The sequence below is a fragment of the Coturnix japonica genome, chromosome 9, assembly GCF_054131305.1.
Source record: "Coturnix japonica strain WE chromosome 9, WE-NBRP24, whole genome shotgun sequence".
Classification (NCBI taxonomy): Eukaryota; Metazoa; Chordata; class Aves; order Galliformes; family Phasianidae; genus Coturnix; species Coturnix japonica.
In genome coordinates, this window is record NC_140671.1 from 1,136,813 (window position 1) to 1,160,991 (window position 24,179).

General features: G+C 46.8%; 2 protein-coding genes across 4 annotated transcripts; one reads left to right on the plus strand and one right to left on the minus strand.

Annotated features, from left to right (window-relative positions):
• Positions 1-3,950: 3,950 nt before the first annotated feature.
• PGAM5 (PGAM family member 5, mitochondrial serine/threonine protein phosphatase) lies at positions 3,951-9,079 on the plus strand. 2 transcript variants are annotated; one of them, XM_015877587.3, is made up of 6 exons: positions 3,951-4,237; positions 4,817-4,995; positions 5,266-5,391; positions 5,764-5,852; positions 6,133-6,266; positions 7,336-9,079. In XM_015877587.3, the coding sequence occupies exons 1-6, from the start codon at positions 3,975-3,977 to the stop codon at positions 7,484-7,486; spliced, it is 942 nt and encodes a 313-aa protein (XP_015733073.2). In that variant the 5' UTR covers positions 3,951-3,974; the 3' UTR covers positions 7,487-9,079. The 2 variants fall into 2 exon arrangements, with proteins under 2 accessions (XP_015733073.2, XP_015733074.2); XM_015877588.3 differs by having other exon boundaries at positions 6,136-6,266.
• A 766-nt stretch (positions 9,080-9,845) lies between these two features.
• ANKLE2 (ankyrin repeat and LEM domain containing 2) lies at positions 9,846-23,691 on the minus strand. 2 transcript variants are annotated; one of them, XM_015877578.2, is made up of 13 exons: positions 23,308-23,683; positions 20,864-21,334; positions 20,187-20,378; positions 19,476-19,669; positions 18,794-18,982; positions 18,392-18,514; positions 18,045-18,111; positions 17,197-17,378; positions 15,995-16,101; positions 14,982-15,175; positions 13,805-14,531; positions 13,130-13,261; positions 9,846-12,752 (listed from the first exon to the last, which is right to left on the minus strand). In XM_015877578.2, the coding sequence occupies exons 1-13, from the start codon at positions 23,555-23,557 to the stop codon at positions 12,515-12,517; spliced, it is 3,066 nt and encodes a 1,021-aa protein (XP_015733064.2). In that variant the 5' UTR covers positions 23,558-23,683; the 3' UTR covers positions 9,846-12,514. The 2 variants fall into 2 exon arrangements, with proteins under 2 accessions (XP_015733064.2, XP_085411612.1); XM_085555486.1 differs by lacking the exons at positions 9,846-12,752; positions 13,130-13,261; positions 13,805-14,531 and having other exon boundaries at positions 15,020-15,096; positions 23,308-23,691.
• Between the last annotated feature and the right edge of the window lie 488 nt (positions 23,692-24,179).

Sequence of the window (24,179 nt, forward strand, 5' to 3'; positions counted from 1 at the left end):
TACACGATTGCCTCAAGCAACTCAGCTTTTTCCTGCCTTCTTATTGAAATAGGTGTATGTAATACAATACAATAATAATAACAATTAAAGTTGCTGAGCAGAAATGCAGTAAAATAGCTGTGGGGCCATTGTAGTGTGCTTTGGTAGCACAGAACACAGAGTGAGAGCTGGAAGAAGAGGTAATGGAGAAGGGAAAAGAAATACCTTCAGCTGACATGAAAGGGAATAGGCAGTGTCAGTAGAGAGCAAAGGGCAGTTGGTTTTATTGCTGGCAAGAAAAGTTTCCTCCGGTTTCTATCAGCGTGAAGGATTGGCTGGGTCAGGCAGCACGCTGTTAAGTACATAGAAGGTCTCTTCTTCCACTCCAGATGGATTCCCATCATTATATCTCAGAATGTCAGAAGGTTATAATGTAGGCAGGGCCTTGACCAGGGCAGGGCTGTCAGGCAGAGCAAGAACATAAATCTTCAGAGCCCTTTAAAGGATTTGTCTGGGGGCAGAAAACAAGCCAGCAGGGGAAAGTTCAAATGAAGATCTGTCCTTGCAGGACAGCCGTTTGTTTTTGGCAATTCAGATTACTCTGCATTTGTCTCCGAGAGACTTCTTGTATCAAATGCATGTTTTGATTTTAAGCAGCAAGCAGTCCTACAGTGCTGTGAGTCTGTCACCTGCGCCATAAAAATCCCAGAGCCATCCACTGTGCAAGGAATTCCCCAGGTGAAGTAATGCCAGCAAAGGCATTCAGAAACACGTGTAGTTTGAAGCCAGATGGCTACATCTGCTGGCACTGGCTGTGTTTGGCAAATACTGGATAGAATTTCCAAGTCACTGCACACACACGTGTGCACGTATTTACATATATATGTGTGTGTGTAGATGGACATAATAGAAAGCACAGCCCTTTAATTCTATGTGCTGTGATTCATCAGCAGCAATAGCTTTTGGCAGGGACATAATTTCCAATCTGCTGAGGGTGTCTGCCAGAACATTGTTGGACTGAGATTGGATGAGGAAAGTTATTTATAAATGGGGATAATTAGGTCCTGCGTTTGTTAGTGCTCTGGGAAGGAGGCAGAAGAACAATGCATAGTTGTAATAGGGGAAGATGCTCCCCATGATTTTCTCCTTGGTACAAGATCCAAGCACCTCAGCTGAAGTTGCATCAGTGTGTGCTGCTCCCAGGTGGCTGGAGTGGGGCTGTCGTGCTGTAGGGCAGACAGATCTCAACTGTACTTAGTCAGGTTTGAAATAGTGCCCCAGGATTCAGCTCCACTCCTGCAGGTGCTGAGCTCTTGCAACTGATGTGACCCATCAGCAGCAGAGAATGGCACAGATGTGTGCTCTCCAGACCTGCACTTAGCACCACTTCAACTAAAAGTTATTTCATCTCTTTTTTTTTTCCTTACACAGCCTCAGTGGGGCCTGTATGTGAACACACCGCAATAAAAGCTTGCTTCCAAAAGAAGAACAGCAGGGTATAGACAGCCTGTGTCAAGCTCATCCCTAGGGTGATAGTTCTGAAGGAATGCAGGGATGCTGTGAACCAGCTCTGGACAGAGAGGTAGGAAAGAACATGGGGATAGTAGAGTTTTGCCTTTGTAGTTTTGAAGTATTGATGCATTGTTAAAACTAGAAATCCCCTTAATTGTGCAGTGCTGTACATCTCAGCACCTAAACTGGTTTGCAAGCAGAGTGCTCCCATGATTGCTAACGTTGGTGGTTTGTCAGCAAAATCAAAGTTTCCTGATAGCTGAGACAAAAGGGTTGGGAGGGAGCTGTTCTTAAGGCAGTAATATCAAATCCCTTTTTGTTTCCTGGGTAGTTATTGCAGTAAAATACTCTGCTTATGTTTCCATTCCTTAGACCATCTGTTTCCAATGAGACCCTCCTGGCGTGATGCATCATTATTTATTAGAGCATTACTTTAGATAACGCAGCGTTAGTATTTTTTGTTGCAAACCCTTCATTTCATGAGTATGACTTCATGGGCAGGACTGGATGCCTTTCCTTAATGAAAGAGGTAGATACTGTGTTAGTATAATTAGTTTGGTAAACACAGACGTTCTAGTTTTCAATGGCCTTACTCCTCACTGAAGGAGGAAGGAAAGAGACAGCGTCAGTCAGCTGCTCCTGGCTGTGTTTGAGATCCTTCTCTTTACCGTGATACCCAGCACTGCTAAAACATTTCTTGATTGACTTTCTCTAAGGTGAAATCTCATTTTAAGTATGTTTATGGGGAAGGTTCTAGGGAGGAGGAGGGGAAGTCCTTAATCCACTGTGAGCTCCTCTCATTGACTCACAATACCTAGACTAGAGTCAAGATCTGAATCAGATCCAGCATGGATTTATGTAGGCTTCCTATCATGCCAGAATCTCCCCAGATTTGATGTTGTGTTTCACCAACGCGGTGTTTGTGTGGCTGTGTTAAACTCTTTGGTGGAGCAGTCAGATACGATCAGAAAGCCAATAGAGCAGCTTCCAAATCTCTGTCTTCTTTTTCTTTTTAAACTTGTCAAGTCATACAAACCAATGTTGCTTAAAAGCAGTATTTCTTGCCCTCTGAAACAACTATTAAATGAGCTCAAGTCGACTTTGTTTTATAACCCAATAGTTTAAACTCGCGTATCATTTAAATGTTGCTGGGCCTGAAGCAAGCCAGGATGACATCAGTGTTTCCTTCCCCAGGGCCAGCAGTGAGCCCGCAGTGTCTGGATGCATTTGGAGCCCATGACCTCATGTTTCCTTGCCTTTCTCTCCTCTTTTGCTAATAACTTTACAGCTGCATTTTGTATCATGTGAGATGAGCACGATGGGCACACTGCGGGTCTCAGCAGCAGCACTAACAGGATGATGCCATTAGCGGGTACCATCAGTCGTTGTTATCCTCTTAGGGGGATTTTCTGCTCACGGATGAAACACAACACAATGAAATGGGATTAGAATTGTAGTCATATGAGTATTAAAACAAACACACAAACTGAGAGCGTGGAGTGAAGCAGCCAGTGATGCTGTGCAGGGCACTGTGTTTGAGCTGTGGGTGCTGCTGCAACAGCTCGTTGTTCTCAACCTGGTTGACTTCAGGCTTTACAGAAGGGTAAACTTAATAACACTGAGATGGCACCGAGGTACAGGTTTGGGGTTTCAGTTCGTGCAATTGGGCTGTTTTATTTTGCTTTATTTTTGAGGAATTGCTGTGTTTGTCCCATCCGGCCTCAGCCCAGCCCCAGGTTGGGACCACATGCATGGGCAGCTCTGTCGGCTGCTGGGGAAAGGGGAGCTCTGTGGAGGTTTGGATGTTCTGTGTATCAGCTTGCTTTCTTCTCATCTCTTGATGTTAAAGCAGGCATATAGTAATGAGTGCACAGTGAGCTGCAGCTCCACGGTGTGGGCATGGGAGGAGCGCTGGGCTGTGTGTTATGGGGGCTGTGTGTTACGGGGCTGTGTGTTACGGGGCTGTGTGTTACGGGCTGTGTGTTACGGGCTGTGTGTTACGGGGCTGTGTGTTACGGGGCTGTGTGTTACGGGCTGTGTGTTACGGGCTGTGTGTTACGGGCTGTGTGTTACGGGCTGTGTGTTACGGGCTGTGTGTTACGGGCTGTGTGTTACGGGCTGTGTGTTACGGGCTGTGTGTTACGGGCTGTGTGTTACGGGATGTGTGTTACGGGCTGTGTGTTACGGGATGTGTGTTACGGGATGTGTGTTACGGGATGTGTGTTACGGGATGTGTGTTACGGGATGTGTGTTACGGGATGTGTGTTATGGCTGCTGGGGTTGTGCAGCGTTATTGAGATGCTGGATGTGTCTGTGCAGGGACGGGCGGGCTTAGGGCCTATCTGCGGGCAGCAGAGAGCTGCCGTGTGCCGTTCCGTTCCGTTCCGTTCTGTGCAATATTGCCCCTCTCCGCTCTCCGTCCGGGGCGGAGCTGCTCGTTGCGGGCGGCTCGTGGTTGTGAGGCACGAGGCCGGTCCCCCGCCATGTCGTTCCGCCGCGCCCTGGCGTTGGCCGCCTGCGGGTTGGCCGGGGGCTCCGTGCTGTTCTCGGCCGTGGCCGTGAGCAAACAGCCGGCACGGGGGGACGCCGAGCCGCGACCAGGGGGGGGATCCGCCGCCGCTCCCCCCGCCCCCGCAGCGCCGCAGGGTTTGTTGCTGCTGCCGCCCGCCGCCTCCTGCCCGCCGGGACCGGGTTGGATCGAGCGGCCCGCGGGGAGCGGCGGGTTCTGGGACAGCAACTGGGACCGGTGAGAGGGGACGGGAGGGAGCGGGGGGCGACACGGGACGGGGGGGCGGGCGGTACCGAGCGGCCGGGACGGAGCCTGTTGAATGGGGCGGAGCGGGACCGACAGCTCCGCGATACGGGAACAACCGACATGTTGGAGACACCGCAGGGTCCGAGCCCAGCACCGGGCGGCACCGCCATGCGATGCCATGCAATGCCATGCCATGCGATGTGATGTGATGTGATGTGATCATGCCATGCGATGTGATGTGATGTGATGTGATCATGCCATGCCATGCGATGTGATGGGATGTGATGTGATGATGCGATGAGATGCGATGCGGGCTGTGCTCTGCTGGGGGGCTGTGGATTCATTTAGCGGTGGCTGTTGCCAAATTGCTTGGCTTTATCGCTCAGTTATAAGCCATAATTAATTGATGTTATCGGTAGCTCCAGCGCAGTGGTTTCGATCCGTTTTGCAACACAATTGGTTAATTATGTTAATTAAACAGCACGTTTCGGTGCTTCAGATGCGTATAACTGCAGCTGGGTTCTTCATCTGTGCAATTCCTGTCTCTGGGTTCTCCACTCACCCATCCAGGCGTGAACCGCTGGCTCTCATCAACCTCAAGAAGAAGAACGAGGAGACGGGGGAGGAGGAGCTGAGCTCGCGGCTGGAGCACTGCAGGGCCAAGGCCACCCGCCACATCTTCCTCATCCGCCACTCGCAGTACAACCTGGACGGCCGCGCTGATAAGGACCGGACACTGACCCCACTGGGTAGGTGGGCTGGGGTAGTGATGATCAAGCCCAGCCATGGATGAGAGCTGCTGGCCTGGCAGCACAGGTTGGTAGCACAGCTCTTCTTTGGGAGAAAACACTAGAATTGATAAAAAACATAAAGGAATTTCCAGCTGAGCAGGTCTTCCTGCTGGCCAATGCAGCTGCCCTTGGCTGTGGTTTGTCTTAAACCGAGCTCCATAATGACCTTTGAGGGTTCCCATTATCCAATGGGTCTGGTTTGTTAATTTGCTGATTTACTCTCTTAAGGTCGAGAGCAGGCCGAGCTGACGGGACACAGACTGGCAAGTTTGGGGTTAAAGTTTAATCAGATCATCCACTCCTCCATGACCAGAGCAACCGAAACAACTGAAATTATAAGCAAATACCTCCCAGGTGAGTGGCTTCTGTTGATTTCTCAGTATCTCCTGATCCTTCAGACTGCTTCCAGTGGGATTCTGAGCTAGTCCTTGGCTTACAGTGTAGCTGAGATGTTAGTAATCAACTTCTAGACCAGCGTGAAGGAAGCTGGCAGCCCTCTTTCTGCTTGTGTCCAGTTTCTCTTTAAACATGAAGGGGGAGCTGCCCCTCAGTAAGATGCTGGCACCTCTGTGTGCAGCTCTGCTGGCTGCTCTTCCTTTAAGTGTTGTGTAAAGCAAGGACTGCTGCAGGTCAGCAGGAAAGAAATAAGTGTTGGCAGCAGAGTTGTGGGTCTGTAGGAACATGTGGGGTAACAGCTCCTTTCTGAAAGCATGTTTCATATTTTAGGTGTCAAAAAAATTAGCACTGATCTGCTGAGAGAGGGAGCACCCATAGAACCGGACCCTCCCGTCTCCCACTGGAAACCAGACGCTGTGGTAACCTTTGTTCCATGTTTTTCCCTTTCTATGTTTTGGAGCATACTTTATATGGGCGATGGTAATGAATATATATGGTTATATAATGGTGAGCTGATGCTTTTCATCATAGACCTTAGATAAATACTTACTTTTTACTCCTCCGTAAGCGTACAGAACCCCTAAAATAATTAAAAATCCCCATGTGTTAATTGAGCCTCAAGTGTGCATCTTTAACAGATGTAGCCAACGTGCAAATGCTGCTCTGAGCTGTGTTTAAATCTGAACTCTGTGCCATTAGCAGTATTACGAAGATGGAGCTCGAATTGAGGCTGCGTTTCGAAACTTCATTCATCGGGCTGATGTGAAGCAGGAGGAGGACAGCTATGAGATCTTTGTCTGCCACGCCAACGTGATCCGCTATATTGTCTGCAGGTGTGTGTCGGACTGCGTGCTGTGAGGTGGAGTTGTGCTGGATTAGCATTGCTGTATTTATTGCACTGTTTGAGCTGGGGGGTGTTTGTGTGCTGTGTTAGAGATGGCTGAAGGTGGGCGCTCACAGCAGGAGCAGCTGGTCCTGCAGCTTCACCACAGGGTGAATTTGGCGATACAGGGTTTGAAAATTAGAACGCTTTCAAGTGAAATCGTTGAGGCTTGATGCCCTTTTGTACATCTGTCTGTGAGATGATGTGTTTTGAGCAGGACAGATGTGATTAAGCCTTAATCTGATCAACAGCTACAACAATTTCAGTGCATTTTTTTAGCTGAGCCTGCCCGCTCTGCAGAGCTCTGTGAAATTGCTGTACTTAGTTATTGATCAGGTTCACAGAGTATTGTTTGCTGTGCAAAAAGGGATTGTCCTTCTGCTCCCCAGGCTTCTGAAATACCTGTGTGCTTTTCCTCATTGCTTTCTTCCGTCATCTTTTCACCTTACCCTCTATATCTGCCATTTCAGGCTACCTCGTAGCATTCGAATGCAGTCCATGGTGTTCCTTTTGAGTCCGGCTTGACTATAGCCGTTATCTGTTCTTTTAGCCTTTCTAAAGGACTGTTGTAGACTCGTGACCAGGTTATTCCTGGGCACCAGATTGAAATATTTGAGTCCACTTCATATTTTCTTGAGCTGTTTGCTGCCATTGGCTGAACTCCTCCTGGGGCTGTTCAGTTAGTGCTAGAATGGCTTCAACCATTCTACCCTCTACCTTCTACCCTCTGTCAGTCTGAATTCATCCTGTCTGCGTTAATCGCATCCATCTGCCGGAATCTGCTTAGGAAAGTACATTGTTGGCTTGGTCCAGTGAGCAAAGCTGCACTTCTGTATTAATTAATTGCAGGGGGGAAAAAAATCCAAACACGACTGTGTAGGAGCATTTACATGCAAGCTGCAGAACCACCAACAGCTTTTCTTTTCCTGTCTTGAATAGAAAGTGATGCTGGCAATGCAGTATTAACAGTATTTTGATACATAACGTTTTTCTTTCTTTCTTGTTTCTTTTCATAACAGAGCGCTGCAGTTCCCCCCCGAAGGCTGGCTGCGAATGTCTCTTAACAATGGCAGCATCACTCACTTGGTGATACGGCCCAATGGGAGGGTGGCCCTTCGAACGCTGGGTGACACGGGTTTCATGCCTCCAGATAAAATCACACGCACCTGAGGAGTGAAGTGCCGGCTGCCCGGGAGCTGCCTCTGGACTCTTTGCACTCGTACACTCAGCTACAGTACCACTAGATTTTTATCTGTTACTTGTGATGCTGTCTTAAAATGTCCTTCAGCCCCTTTGCCTCCTTCATGCGCGCTCATCACTGCCTTCCAGTACAGAAGAGAACTCTAAGCCTGAAGCTGTCCTGTCCTCAGGTATTCCCCAGAGCTCAAAGCTGAGCTGTGGAATACAACAAGAGTGAATGTCTGTGTGCTCAGCAGCTGCAAGAGCACCGAGTTTTTATTCCCCTGTGAATTCCTATAACCAAAGCTCACTCCTGTGGATATTTTTCTTGTGCAGGAAAATAATTGCTATGGGAAGTGTTTGAACAGCCTTGTATCGCACAGTGCGGCTGAAGATGAGCCAGCTTGTTTCAGCTGTTGCAGAGGAAGTGACAAACTGAAGGGATTCTGCTGTTAAAAGCAGAAAGGGTTAAGGCTTAAAGGTTCTGTTGTCATAAGCTGAGGAGGATGTACGTTTTTGTTGTGTCACTGTTCACCCTGCCCCAAGAACTGCCTGGAGGTTGTAGGCGTAAGGAGGGGGGAGAAAACCTTTGCCTCAGAGCTGTGGTGCTAGACTTGACTTAACTGCTGCTTACACTGAGTGTTCCTCCGTCCTCAGGAAGTACTTTAAGCTGTTCTGAACGTTATTTTTTCAGTCTCACAAAGCCTTCAATTAAAACTTGACCCGTAGAAAGACGTAGGGATGGGATTTGTAGCAGGAAGACAGAAGCAATGTAAAGCGGTTTCACCTGCACTTTCTTCTCGTTACTCTTACATTTACAAGGAGTAAACTTTTTTCCTTCTGCTTTCTCCCATGGGTTTCTATCTGTGGACACCTTGCTTTTGGTGTAGAGGAGCTGCAGTGCTGAACTCAGGGCAGTAGTACCTCAGGTCACAGGTTGGGCAGGATTGGAGCAAACAGCTGCTTAAAACAGCGGTTGCCCAAATGGTGGCAGGGCATCTCTGGGCTGGATTCTCTAGGCCAGCACTTCCACCAGGCAAATGCTTTAAGGTAAGGTAAGGTAAGGTGCTCCTTGGCTACAGCTGGACTTGTGTATGAAGAATGCAGGTGGCTGAGAAGTAGGTGGCATTTTTGAGAGGAGAGCTCAGAAGCGTTTCATCTTACTGGTGTTTGATTGATCAGCTCACAGTGCCTGTAGTTCTGACCAGTTCTGTCTTCATGGTCTGCTGTGCTGTTTGGTTGTGCACACATCATTGTGGGATGGTGGACATAAATAAGGCGTTGTTACGTTGTCTGTACATTTTTCTTATCTCTGGAAATTGTAGAGGATCCCCAGGAGCTGTCAGAGCTGTGTGCAGTGTCTGTTTGTGGCACAGCACACAGCCAGGCAGGGCTTGCTGTCAGAATGACTTGGGAACTGGGGCTAGTGGGGAATAAAATACGGTCGTTGTAGTGCAGCTTGTGGGGGCAGCAGGAAACCATTGTGGTGTGTCTCATTGATAAAATGGGATTAATTTATCAGGTTTTGGTTTTTTTTTCGTCTATTAACTTTTTAAAAGTTTTGAATAAAATAACTGGTCTGTCTTTCTTTCTTGTCCCTTCAGTTGAATAGCAAAATGTTGTGTCAGTTCCCACTGCCTGGAATGGGAACAGCAGACCTGTAAGATGAAAGTTCCATGCGCTGTGTAAATATGGCAGAGGTGCTAGGAAGTTCTCAAGGTCAATGTTCAGTAAGTGCACTTCTCTCTTTGCTCCAGCACCATTGGTTCATGTGTCTGCCCCCTCCCTTCACAGCCCCTGGTGGTGTCTGGCCACACTGCACATCTGTGCACACATAAATTACTGCTGTAGCACTGATGGAGCACCTGGTGGGCAGGCAGGGCCAACCCAGGGGAGCTCAGGTGCATTCAGTGTGCCTGAGTGATTGGAAGGGCTGCAGCCAGGATCCTCCCCTCCCCACACCTCATCTAAGGGCTGGCAGTGGAAGGCAGAGTATCTCACTGCAGATCCCTGCATGCCTGAGGCCTTCGGAAGGTAGGCAGATTTTATTTGGTTTCTTTGTCCATGGTTGCTGCACTGGGGTTGTACTTATTAACTGCTGCTACTGCTGGACTTTCCAGCACACTGTAGCCCTAGAACCGCTTTTTTTAGTGGCACAGAAGTTGAGGTGTGGGGGCAGCGTGAAATCTCAGTGCATCATTTTTCATTTATTCAGATTTCCTCCTTATTAAACAATCTGATCCTACTTGCATAGAGGCACAGTCGGACCACCCCCATCACCCTCCCACGTTAACGAGTCCTGTGCCTGGCCTCCATCCCAGCTGCTCAGCACCATGAAGCAAACACAGCCTGACACTTTGAGCACTGGTTTATTTTTGAATAGAAAGCAAGGTAACTGTGTGTGTTACGTGACACTTGGCTAATTGAAACAAGCAAACAACCACCCCTGATCTTTTGCACCTTTAGAAGTGAACTGAAGCAACCCCAATCTGATCCAGTGTCTCCACAAGTTCCATTCTTGACAACTGTGAGCGATCAGTCGCTACATAAACGGCTCCTTTTAAAAAATAGCTGAATTAAATACATTGTTTGTTAGAAAAACGACCTGTTAAAACACGGTACAACTGGAGGAATGCAAACCGTGTGGCCATTAAAAAAATACTCTGGGCTGAACCAAAGGAAATTACAAAGTGGAAGGCAGGGGTTGGTGGGAAGTGCTGTGGGGTCGGGGGGTGCCCTGCCTGGCCTGGTGTTACACACGTACGTACATAGCAGTGATTGATATACGTTGAAATAGTAAAAAAAGAAATCTTCAAAAACATAAAAAAAGAAGGACCAAAAGGAAAAAGTGCTTCTGTGTGTGTTGGTGCTGCCCTGCTGGTTCTGACAGACCACAAAAGCACCATGTTGCCCTGTGAGAAATGGAGCAGGGCCGGGTGTGTGCCCAGCTTAGGGCAGGAATTTGCCGGGTCTTCTTTCCACTCAGCAGTGGAATTATTTCTCTATGCCAGGTGACATCACTTACATTGAATTCATTCTCAAAAACAACCAGCCCCCTCCCACACCTTTTAAAACTAAAGCTGTAGGTCTGAGCCCCTCCAAAGCACCCGGAGAGCAGAGAGACCTCAAACCAAACACCTACAGCGTGGGGGAGGTCAGTTGACTCACAGCAGCATAGCAAGGTGTGTTTTTCTTAAGTGTCTGCTCAAGAACGACCCCCACAGCAGAGCTGGATGCCACAAGTACCACCAAACAGCAGCCTGCGGTACATGGCTCCTCCCCATCTCCGGATCATTGGAAAAAGGCTTCTAGAATAAAGGATCTCAATAAGTGGTAGGTTTTTTTAATAATTGATTTCTAAAACATGAATGTTTTTTAGACCTGTTGCACCAAATAAACTTAGAAAGAGACATTAAAATGTCTTCAGGTCAGAAATCCCAGAAGAAAAAACTATTTTGTGTGCTCCACTGTAAGTGAGTGGACGACACGGCTCCACTTTTAAAAGAACAAAAGCGTAATTAAAAATGTATGTTACAAAAGGCACTGTTAAGCCTGCAAAAGCATTAAATGCATTTTTTAGGTTTCTACCAAATAAGGACCCTGTTACGGGTGTGTGGGACAGTCGCTGCTGCCTTCAAACCCAGCAGTGTGTGGCTCCTGCTGCTCTGCCTCTGTGCTCAGCCCCTGGGGCAAAGGGACCCAGTGCTGCGTGATGGCATCGTGCCTGCACTTACTGTCTCCTTCGGTGTAGGGTTAGGTTATGAAGTAACCTAAGAAGGTTACTTTGACTCCGGGGCACCAGTGAATCCTGACCCAACCTTTAACTAAACTAGAGCACGGCTGGCAGGTTTTAATTGATTTTTCTGGTTAGTTTCTATGTTGTGAGGATAAGACTGGTTGCCTTTCTTTTTCTTTGATACAGAAAGCTCCCTTTGAGTTCTAAAACCTCAGCAGTGTAGAGTCAGAGTGAGTGAGGGACTCTTTCAGGAGGCTAAAGAAGGAGTAACAGAAATGGGTTACCACATCAACTGGAGACACGGTGACAGCTTAGGTGTGTAGGCCAGTAGCTGTTGTCCTCTCTTAGCAGCTGGGAACTCAGGAGCCATAGCACGAGTCACTGGACAGCCCTGTGCTGCACTGCAGACGACACCATTAAGGTACGTCACTGGTAAACTTGCTGAAATTATTGCTGATGTGCTTTTAATAAGTAATTCTTACATTCTGCAAACAAGAAAAGCTTCTGTGGGGAAAAAGAAACTAACTTTAATTTTAAGTCTTCAAAACTATCACTGAAAGGATTACCAGTATTTCTACAGTGCCCTTTTACTAAAACATTCCTTACATCACGGTGTTCATTAACAGTCTTGGGTTAAGTTAAGCCTCAAGGTTTGCTGTGTAAATACATGCATACATCTAGAAGTATGTGTGCATATATGTGTGTGTATTCAACTGCCTCCATCAGCCTGCTGGCTGTTACACCTCCTTCCTGGTTATGTGGAAGGGTTCCATGTTGGCACCCCAACCTGGAATGCTGTCACCACCCAGGCTCTGTTGTAGGCTTTTCTGGTTGCACATCACCCCCTGCAAGCAAAACATTTCACATCTTTGCCATTAATTTCTTCTCATAAGGTTTTCTGATGTGCTTCTTTCAGCCTATCCAAGCAAAGCAAAGTCGCTGAGGGCTAATGAGGTCGTTGTGCTAACGACAGCAGGCGATAGTGAAATACCACCAGCTCTAAGAAAAGGTTCAGCTCACTGCCCTGTGGGCAAGAAGGGAAAATCCACAGCTACCGGACAACTGCACTGACCTCACTAACTTGTTGTATAGCGCCAGGAATCTGTCATCTCCTATATGACATAAAGACATATATTCAGTTTTTGTAACATACATTTGTCCTCAATTGAGGAAAAATAAATAGCCAAGTGCAAACTTCGTGTCACTTGAGTAGCATTGTAATTCTTTTTCCTTCACTCTAACAAAGAAAATTCAATTAAAGTGTCAGGAAAATGAATCATAGTTTAGTGGGCAGAAGGCTCTGAAAAATAACGTAGTTTTAACATAGAGTGGTTGACAGAGGCAGGACTGTAGCGGCCAGGGCTCCCAAGGTCTGGAGAGAATAAGGCAGCATTGCCGTGTTTCCCTGGACTTCCCGGCATGGGACTGTTTCTTCCTGGACTAGAATACACTGAAGCATTTGGTGGGCCAGCAGATGTGCTTTGGGACCTGAATCTTCCCTTCTGTGCTGGACTTGGCCAACTGAAAGAAAGACAAAGTCATTTTGCATTTCATTACTGCATGGATCCTTCCTTGGTCCTAAGTAATAAATCAGCAAGTCGGCACCTTGGCTAACCAGAAAACTTGTGCTACTGAAAGCATTGCTTTCTGTCTGCATAGGCTAAACAGAGATGATGAAGTTACCAGGAGCTGCAGTGTACTCAGGGATTCTGACTGAAGCAGTCATCTTTCCTTATTAACAGATAGCAGCCAGTGACTAATGACTGAAGCACACTAATTGTTAATGCAGCTGTGTATGCTAAATGAGGTTTCTGTGAGAAGCGAGGCCTGAAATCCTAACTGCAGTTAACCCACTGAAAGCAGTATTTCAGCTCATTTGTTTGACTTTGCAGAAATACCTTTGCCTGTCAACTGAAGAGTAGGACTGCACCTCGTGTTTCCATCTGTAAATGGCAGGGTACTTCTGAGGATCGATCTGTACTGCTTCAATAGCTGCTAAGACATCACAGTCCAGCTTGGATGGATGCTCCCTAGAATAACAAAAAAACAGATGAAAGGAGAACTACACATTTTGTGCAGGCAGCGACATCCCAATTCCAAAGCATTTCTTATTCTGATAAACGCAAAGCAATAGGCCATGTTCCTCTCTGAATTTCTTGGTCTCCCTAGGAACATTTCCCAGCAGACCCAGATATAAATGACTGCCCGTTATTATGCAGCAGCCTCATTAAAAAGTTCTGAACATGTGATCTGAGGCCATCCCAAGAGTGTGGTGAACACTGTATTAATCTAAGGCTCACCATGAGGTTCCAAGCCTGTCAGGTAAACAGCAGAGCCTGCTGAAACTGTAACTGGAAAAACAGTGATTTCTTCTGCTCCATGTGCTTTAGCCAGAGTTAGTTAGGTCATTAACTGCTAGAGAACTATGTATGGCTACTGTGGAAGCACTGCAGTACTTAATAAATTAATGGTTGCTTAGTATCACATGATTTTAACCTTGCTGGTGATGACACTGCAATAAGCATCTCATTTTGCATACATGGAACACAGGAAAAAGAAAATACGGTTCATACCCAAGCAGAAATAATTTCTTAGAGCTCTCATTTGTGGGTGAAGTCTTCAAGAGAAATTTCTGGGCAGGAGGTTCCTGAAACTGCTGTGCCTCATTAGTCTGGATTCCAGATTCCACGGACAATCTTTCCCTTTCTGACTGCACTTTATGTTCTGTCCTTAACTTGGTCTCTCCAGGTTTCCCTGTAACACTTGACTCTGAAGAACTCACTGGTGAAACAGCGTAGCAGCTCTTATCCAGCCAGTCCTTGGGTATTCGACCCTGTCTTGTTCTCTCAGGCAGAATTCTCTCGTTCTTCATTTTTTCACTGATGGTATTTGATTCTCCTGTGCCTGCTTGTGGCTGGAATGTTAAGCTTTCAAATTCTGACATTAAGTTGCAAACAGGTGATACAAGGCAATCTTCTCCACCGTGCATGTGCTTTCTGTCACCAATTATCCTTTCAGTGGCCACAGGATTACAAAATCCATTTCTGCTGGAAGAAACCCCCTTCTCGTAGTGCCTGGGCTGAGCTGATGTTTCTATGATGTTTCTGGTACGCTCCCTCGACAAGATCTCACACTCAGCATCCCCAATAGCATCAATGCTGGGTTCCTTCAGTACAACAGGCGGGCTGTTATTCCGTGCTGCGTTTTGCCTGTTTTTAATCTCTTCTAAGCTCATGTCATCGTCATCCTCATCCAAAAACGCTCCCACAGAAATAGAATTGCAGCACTTTTTACTCTTGCCTGTAAATAATATAAGAAAAGTAATGTGTAAAAAGCCTCACAACAGAACTCCCATCAAATAAACTAGGAACAAATACACACCTCTCACCACAAAGTGTAAAGGATTATTCTGCTTCAAGAAGTTACTCATTCAGTATCTGTACATTACAGAATTCTATACCCTACCAAGGAATTTCAAAATGCTCTGAGTAAAAAGAGCAAGTAGAGCTCTTCTTTCTTACAGGAATTTCACTGAGGGCCTACAATCCCATAAAGGACACCTGGGAGCCGTTCTCATTCTCCTACATCCACGCTGTCGTTAGCTACTTTTTCAACAATATAACCAGACTGTTTGGATAACAGATCAACAACAGCAACAGGTGAATGCAGTTTCCCTGGACACGGTGCTTTTTCCCCTCCCTCTTCTCCCTGGGTACACAATGTTGTTTGTAGCACTTGCCCTTTCCTTACCAGAAGGATGTGGCGTTTTGTATCTGTTGCAGGTTTCATTTTCCCCTGTTTCTTGCTGAGCCTTTTCGCTCATTTCCCAATGGCTCAGGTACTCTTCTAATTTTCTCAGCCCCTCCTGGGAAGACAGATCAACAAAACAGCCCAGAAATTCCCAGTATTCAACCCACGGGAACCCCAGTTCATGAGCTAACTCCCTGCAATAAATAAAATAAAACGAATCACTTGGGAAGACATGGATATTATTTTGACAATAACTTTTTGAGAACACATTTTTATCAGCTATCAGCAGGAATATAAATGCGCAAGTAGGCAACAGAATTCTGCAACAAACAACAGTCTGCAAAACCACCTTGCTGACACACAGCCATTGTTACCAAGCATAGGATAATCTATTTTTTCTACAACATTTTTCCACTTTTTTTTCTGTTTTTACATTTAGCATAGTGCTATCATTAATCTGACTGCATTCAGACATCAGACAGAATCCACACTACTGTAGGCAACATCTGAACAGTGCTCCATGCAACAGCTTTTTTTAATTAGGAAAGGAAGAAGGTGGGAGGAGGCAAAGGCTGAAGGACAAAATGCAAGGTACTTGTAGCAAGGTACATGTTCTGCATGTGCTGCTGATGCAAAGTGTTTCAACAGCAAGGAGGGTACAACACAGGTAAAGCAGAACATTTGTTTTGGGACCTTTCCATTCAGCTGAGCACTCTGTGCATGGCTTTAAATCTCCTGGCAAATCAGCTGAATTTGAGAAAAACATTCCATACGTATCATCACTAACAATTAAAACAGCCTTTTGTTTCCAAAGCTGGACAGCCAGGTCCCACATTTTTACCTGAATTATTTTGGTTAGACAAAAGGGAAGTAAAAAATCCAACTGCAATATACTTTAGAAAATACTTTCAGCAATATTTGCCTAGAGTGTGTTTTCCTATGCAACTCTATGCAATTGTTTTGCTTTCAATTACTCTACTGTTCATTTTCTGGACTGCTACTCTATTAGATACCTTCCAACTCTTTCAACACCTCTTTCCAGATCAGACTTCCTGACGTTGTGAAAGAAGCCAGCTCTCTCTCGGGGTGGAGTCTTCCACAGCCTGCGAAATTCTTCAGCCTTTAAAAAAAGAAATGGTTTCAGAAAAGCCACCCAACTCCGGCCCAACATGGAAGTGAATCGGTGCTAAATGTTTCCCCACAGCTCTAGGAAACATTTTGCTGTGCTCGGTCTCTCAGCTTCTGCTGCCCGTATTGCTCAACTCTCGCTACAGCAATCTCACTTGGGATCTGAAGACAAATATCCCTCCCTGTACGGTCACTGAGACATTTCACACCCTACTTCTGTCGTCACATAACTGCTTATTAAAAGAATGACAGTGGTAAATAACCACCTCGAAGCAACCTGGCTAGATATGAAGTCTAACTGGTTTTCATTTGTGTGCAGTGGGAAATAAGAGGCATGTCTTACAACGCTGCACTTCTATTTCATGACATGCTCTCCTGGTCAGTGCTTTCTGAGGCACAAAGGAGGTGTTCTCATACAGATGTTGCTGGTTCCACAGACTGCTATCAGTTATCATAACATATTCTTGCTGTTTGAATCTGAACTCGTAAAGGGAATGAACTAACTGACTTTTGTAAACTCCCAAGCTTTATGCCTTTATATTCACACATTAGGAGTAGCTGCCAGCAACCAAAATAATGCATTACTTACACGACAAACATTTTTTCAGAGGATAAAACATGTTTACATTTCTGTCAGGTGAAAACTGACCAAAGAGCAACTTTAGAAGAAAAGAACATAGTAAGCATGGTGGTAAAACCCAGTCCTGGAAGAGCTCAAACATCACACGACATCTCACACAGCCGCTGTACCCACAGCTGCCCTACTGCCCGCATGCTCATATTAAGCAAATGAGTCAACAATGCCTACTAATTTATAACACATGTAACTGGTATTCCAGTATTCCAGCTAAAAAAAATAAGGACTGTTCTCTACTGCACAAGCACAACTCTTCTAGAACTATCCAATACCTACTATTTGACTGTCACTGTTTCCATTCAGGAAGAAGACGTTATCATGAATTCAGTAAGTAAAGTTGATGAACTGCTTCAAACATTCCAGAAAGGAGAAATTTTTTTTAATCCCATCCACAGCTCCACCTTCATGAACAAGCACAGATGTCACATGAAGCTCTCATCAGCTCCTTACCTTGGAAGGACTCATGGGGCCTGCGAAAGCTCGTATGGACAACACTGGATCCTTGGGGCTGCCAATATATTTGGACAGAGCTGCCTGAGGACTCTCATCTGTCTGATCTGGTGACCATGGCGCACCAATGACAGGAGCTGAGGAGTTATCTTCTGCTCTCAGCAGTGGTACGTAGTATCGACCTTAAATAAAGCAAAACCAAGCTTTCTTAAGCTGTTGTTACATTAGCTTGCTCTTTCCTCCTAGAACATCAATACACCTGTACATTTAACCATCTGACTTAATTTCATCAGTAAAACTATACGATTCAAATTCACTCGTACAGTGTTTATTGCCTGCTTGCAGGCTGTATTTCAGTCTATGCTCCCTTCTGTCTCAAATGCAAAAATACAAGCCCTGATACATACAGCACTTTCTAAGGGATTGTCACCCCGTTTCAAAGCCTGTTTGACAGATGCACAAACCTGCACGTGACAAAACAGGCAAGATTTTCTCGTCAGGGAAAGCACAGGGGTGCCAAATGTGACCAAGGAACCTCCTGCACCGTGGAGGTCTTTTGTTTGCTTTAAGATGAATATTTTCTGCCGTAGACATGCTGAATAAAATAATGGCTGTGCCATTATGGAGAGCTATGAGGAAAATCCTGCAATCCATACAGTAAGAGAACCAACCGCTCCATTTAAAAGACACGGCAAGTTTTCTGTTCCTTGTCAGTTTTAGAGCTTCTCTGTGATTTTTACAATACTGTACAGCAGCACCACTTATGGACAGGAATGCTACAGAAAACCAACAGAAAACAGTGAGAGTTTGACAGAGTGCCACATTCCTGCTGTTGTTTGAACACTGACCTTTCAAGTACTCTCTCAGTTTTTCTTTCAGTTCTGCAGACTTATTCTTGCTTCTCTCACAAACCACCTGTTAATAAAACATTAGTTCTTTGTTAGTAAAACAAAAGACATCGATTTCCAATAGAGAGACTGTAAGCAAAAAGCAGTGAATCCTAACATCTCAAACTTGGCTCTGGCTATAATCAACACAAAATATTTGTAATGTACCCATAGATTTTTCACTGGTAGCTCAGCCTGCACGAAACTATGAAACTATGAAACTATGAAACTAAGCAGTCTGTGAACGTTCAAAGTTGAAAAGCCCTGCTTTGGCATGATGCCTTCGTTGTGGACATAGACAGACTTACTTCTGCTGGAGTCTGATCATATTTGTTCCTGGGGTTTTTCACAATAGCCGGGTGTGACGTAAGCACATTAACAACATCCAAATTCCCAAACTTGCAGGCAAAATGCAACGGAGTATCAAATCCCTGCAACATTAAAGAGAGGAAATTCACATGTATTTGGAAACATCATTAAGTCAATCCCGTACGTTTTATTTTGGATGCAGGATAAGTAAACGAACAGGGCTCCTAATAGATCCTTTCCCATTCCATGGTGGAAAAATGACTGTTCAAACCCAGAAAACCCATGACCATCTACCTTCTGCTCAAATGGTCCCTTCCCTCTTTCCTTTTCCCTTCTGCTTCCTTAATGCCTTCCAGTAGTTTTCCTAACAATAAGAAACAGTCACACATCCCAGATCTCACCATTTTATCAGGTGTATTAAGGTAAAGGTCAACAATGTATCGGATGCGATTCTTTAGCATTGTGTTATCATCGTCTGGATACATAAGCCGCATGAATTCAGGATTTTCCAGGGTGTCCAATAACAGCTGGCAGATAGCAGGCTGGTTCTCCTTGGCAGCGACGTGCATGACGTTGTACCTGCATCCCTCCTGAAAAACAAATCAGAGCTAACTGAAATCCAACAGCCTGCCTACACCTGTACACTTAAATGACCCAATGGGAAAAATGGGTTCCCACACTGTCTTACATGGGGATTTTTATCTCTTACTACTATCTCAGGAAGATATGTTCACAAAACAGTTGACATCCAGAAATGCAGTGTGACAATATTGTAAAGACACGTATCCACACTGTCAGGTTACACTTAAAATTAACTACGTCATTCTTATTACTCAGCTATAGTCAGGTTTTAGATTTAGGGGAAAATGTAGCAAAGAAGGTTAAATAATAAAAGGAGATGCAATGTTCAGCATACAAAAGTGCAGGAAAACAGCTTCCAGCTGGTGTTAATCAACACTGAGAAACCACACCGGTGGGAAGAAGTGGAAAGCAGGGAACCACATCCATTCCAGTTATGCTTATCAGCCCTCAAACTCTTATCACCAAAGCAGAACTTGGAGATAAACATATATATCTTTTTACCTGTACAACTGTTGGATTGTCTCCAGATCCAATAAGATAGCGAGGATTACTCCAAATAAGTTCTGAAAATGTTGATATATCTCCTTTCTCCACAGCTTTCCGAAGCTTAGCAGTAAGATCCTGGGTACGTGGACTTTTGTAACTGTTGGCCCTTTCCTTGTTAGCAGTTTCCATCTCCAGTGAGCATAAGCCATCTATAAAAATACAAGCGTCATACTTCTGGCTGCTCTCTTTTCAGTGATCACTATTTTTATACCACCAGCAAAAGCTTTTAATCCAAACTAACTATTAACTTGACATCTTTAGTGTAAAGAAGTTTACCGGCATTTTGAGACCCTGGTAGTAATAAGGGGTAGGGAAGGAAATACAACGTAATTGACCTATAAAGCTTTTTGGTCCAAACCGAAGTCTAAAACAGCCTCACAACTACTAATCTGCTTCCATCCAAGCCTAAAATGAAAGTTCAACAACAAGTAGGAAGTTTCTAAATACCTGAAATGGCTTTTGCAGTTCTGTACGATTACCTTAAATTTTTTAGTGTAATTAATTCATCATAACAGACCTGTTTCAAATTATTAAGAGGCTTCAAAATACCGCTCTGAATTTTTTTCCAGTTATTGGCACATTGCTAATGAAGGGACTCATTCCTGTCTCTCATAAAATTACCCCTCTCCACTGCACCTGCTGTACACAGGTGAACACCCTCCATACCTCTGTTAAGTGGTCCTGTTTTCATCGGAGACAAACACAAAGAGGACTTGCTTGGAGATGGAAAGTAATCACAGATTCCTTTAGCAAATTTCTCAGCATCTTCTCTGTTTGAAAACGCTTTAAATCGTGAACCCTTAATCATCTTAACAGCTTGGAGAGCTTCCTTCTTATCTTCATAAACATGGATTCTCTCTGAAACAGTACAGCCAAAATTAAGCTATTTAAGTAATCTCAAATCTGTTCCTAGAAATCATCAGGCTATCCTTACAGTTTGGTCAGTGTCTCTCTACAAACATGGCAAAAGAGTCAAAGTCAATTTAAATTTTACCTCTAGAAAACTGAATAGAAGAATATTGCACATTGCAGGTAACATCAGGGGGTGTGCAGTGCTCAGATACTCACACTGTAAGCACCTGTTCTACACATGTGCTTCTCAAAGAAGGGAAAAGATGGAGTCATAACAATTTTGATCGCTTCCGATCATTTGCATTCATGCTTTGCAAATGATTTTTGCCCACGCTTGGTTTCCACCTGCCTGTACCACCTCAACTGACAGTGATGTGCAACTGAATGCTATGGAAAGCATCGCTAAGAAAAGAGTATTTCCTTATACTATCTGATACAGAAAGCATGTGCCAGATTTGAGCAGATCTGAGGAGCATACAGATGCTACTTACCATTTCTTGCCAGTATGTCATCATAGACCGGGCAAACGCCATAGTACAGTGGAGGATCTCTGGACGGCATCTGAGCGCTGCCTTGTGAACCGCCATATCCTGCCCCACTGACTGGAGCTGAACAGTTTGTGTGTGCCACAGCTTCTTCTTCTGGAGGGTTCAGACCCACACAGTACCCAAAGTCGACCTCTTCAGACACATGATGGCTGTGATTCGCTGCAGTAGTTTTCAAGGCTGGGTGGGTGCCATCAGACAGGGCGCTCCCAGCAGCCTCCTCTGACCATGCAGACCCTTCTCCTTCCAACGTTCCTTGCTGCTCCAATAAAAACTGAGCCAGTTTCTTCTCAAAGATAAACCTGGTAGTAGAGGTGACGGGCCCACACTTCAGCCCTGCTCTGACAAGTTCCTCTCTAAGCTCATCGGGGCTGAGCTGCTTTAAGCGGGATAAGATCGCATCCATCGTTATCTCACCTGGAGGAGAAAAAGATGAGATTAATTGCGAAGCTTTTTTCCTCCTATTTTAATGCTGTATTAAAGCAAAGAAAGTAGTGTCTCTTAATTTTTCTGACTCTGATGAGATTAATGGAGATACAGAGAAAGCAAAACGTCTTCCAACTCATCCATAACATTCAAGCCATCAGACCTACTCTGTTTCCTCTTCCTCTCATGCCTACCTGAAGGGGTATTTACAACATATGTTGTGTTCTCTTCTGCTCCTTTCAAGTTTCATTAGGACTTCCATGGTGAAAATTTAACCCAGAACATTTATGTCTGAAAACTGATGACAGACGTTATTTGACCCCCATCAAGAAACCAACAACCCATGAAATGGGGCAGAAGGCCACAAGGCTGCAGTACAGCTCTGGTTAAACAGCCCCTACAGCTGGAGCACAGCACTGCCTCCACTGCAGGGAGAACTTGCTGAAATACATATAACACACATGTGAGAGGCAGCAGCCAGGGCACTGTGCCTCCGGCAACAACTCAAGGCTGGAGCTATTGACACAAATTGTTTTTTCCCAGCTCCTGTTCTGTGATCAAAGTCAGCACAAGGGAGCAGCTGAGCACTCCTGGTCTCCCAAATATAGAGCAGAAATGTAAATATTTCTCAATTTCCAACGGGAAATCCCTCTGTCCAGTGTGACACCCAGTGTGACACCCTGTGCTCCTGCTCACTCCCCTCCACATTATCCACACACTCAGCTTCTGCACGAGCAGCAAAGAGACACCGAAAACACCACGACACCAACAGTTTCCTGCTGTGTGAAACCTCTGACCCTAATAAAACACAACTAAAATAGAGGATCCAGAAAGCTCAGAAACAGAAGCCTCGATATACACCCACAAATATACGTGACTACTCTGCACATTCACTTGTCCAGTACTTAGTTGGTACAGAACTGAGCCTTTTGATGCAAACAAGCAGCGAATACAGCCCTGTGAAATTCTACCAGATGAAATTCAAAGCTATTACGCTTCTAAAGCCAGGAAACACTATGAAAACATCGCTGGTGCCAAACTGCAGATCGATACCCGAGTAGCACAGCTTGGCAGGTAGTTACGTGAGCGTGCGCTGTTTTCTGTGTGTGGCGTTTTCTTCTAATGTCTGATTTTAAACGTGTGCTTTGAGCACCTGGAACAGTGTTACGATATAGTTATACATTGTACAAAGCCTCTTGTTTCAGTGTTCAGAACCAGCAGGGCCATCTCAAACACCGCATGAGAGCAGACACCGCAACCTGTATAACCACGGGCACAGGATGCGCAGGCACAAACAGCCGTCTGTTCCCAGGTCATTATACAGTAGCTTTGCACACACGTGTGGATGGCAGCGGGGATGAACGATGCTCGGTGTTTCCATGCACTGCAGGCAGCTGCACGCCTCCCCCCCCGCACCCAGCGGAGCCGCCACCGCCCTTTGGAGGCTGTTCCTAACAAAGCACAGCGGGGCGAACACGCGTTTGTCTTTGCTCGCGGCATCAGCATGAAACGACAGAACGTGCTTAAGATCAATAGCAGGAGAGAACGAGCCACCAGCACCGAAGGACAAGACAGCCCTGCTGCCTGGATTATCAAAACGATCGGCTAACGAGCAGTGCGAACGCACAGCCCTACTATACGTGTGAAAGTACATACATATATATACACATATATATAGATAGAGATGTGTGTATATACGTGCTTTCCCCCGGCCCGTGCTCGGGACACGCCCGGCTGCGGATCGCTCCGATCTCAGCGCCCCCCGCCCGCTGGCGGTGCTGCCCAAACCGAGACCGAGGCGCGGGGCAGGCGGCCCTACAAGGACACGGACCGACCCGCAATGAGCGGCGATACGGCCGGGAAAGGGCCGGGCCCACACGAGCCGCCGCCCGTGACCGCGGGCCGCAGACGGGCCGCTCTCGGCCCCACGTCGCCGTGTCCCCGTCCCTCCCGGCTCCTCTCACCTGGTCGGCTCCCTCCGCTCCGCTCTCCGTCCTCGTTCTCTCCTCTCGGGTTCTGGTCCTGCAGACCGTCCGCCGGAGCCCCGCGCCCGCCCGTCCGCCCGTCCAGCAGCCGCAGCACCCAGCCCACGGCGCCGATCAGCGCGCAGGCGGCCAGCAGCTCCCAGGCCGGCCAGCGGGCCCAGCCGCCGGCCCACAGCGAGTCCCAGCCCCAGCCCCAGCCGCCGCCGGCCGCCCCGGCCCAGCGCTCCATGCCCGGCCCGGCCCGACCCGCCGCGCGCAGCCGCCGCCTCAAGGGCCGGTACCTCCGGGGTCGGTACCTCGGCGGCCTCGCGGCTTCCGGCCTCCGCCCCGCCCCGACATACAGCGACCGTAGCGGGGCAACGCGCCGCGTGGCACGGCGGGAGGAAGGCCGGATGAGCGGGACGGCAGGACGCAAAGCAACGCAAAGCACAGCACAGTACGGCACGGCACGGCCCGGGGCTGCACAGCTCGAGGTGCTGCCCGTCCCACCCTCCGGCCCCGCCGCTCACCTCCGCGCTTCCCCCCGCACAAAGCGCTCCGTTCCTCCGCCGCTGCTCCCCGCGGCCTCCGCTGCTCCCGTGTAACGCAATCCCGGCCCTGTGTGGCGGCGTCGCCCCGTGGATCAACAGATCGGAGCTGCCCGTGGGCCCGGCTCTTCCCTCCGGTACCCGCCGCTCCTGCACGCCGCGCTCCGGGGCCGCCGTCGCCCCCTGCTGGCCCGGCCCGGTGCGCTCAGCCGCTCCGCTCACAGCGCCGCCAACAGCGGGAACGGGCGGAGCGGAGCCTGCAGCTGTAGTGAAAATCAATGGAGATAAAAGGAAGATAAGAACAAAGACAAAGGACCGTACGGC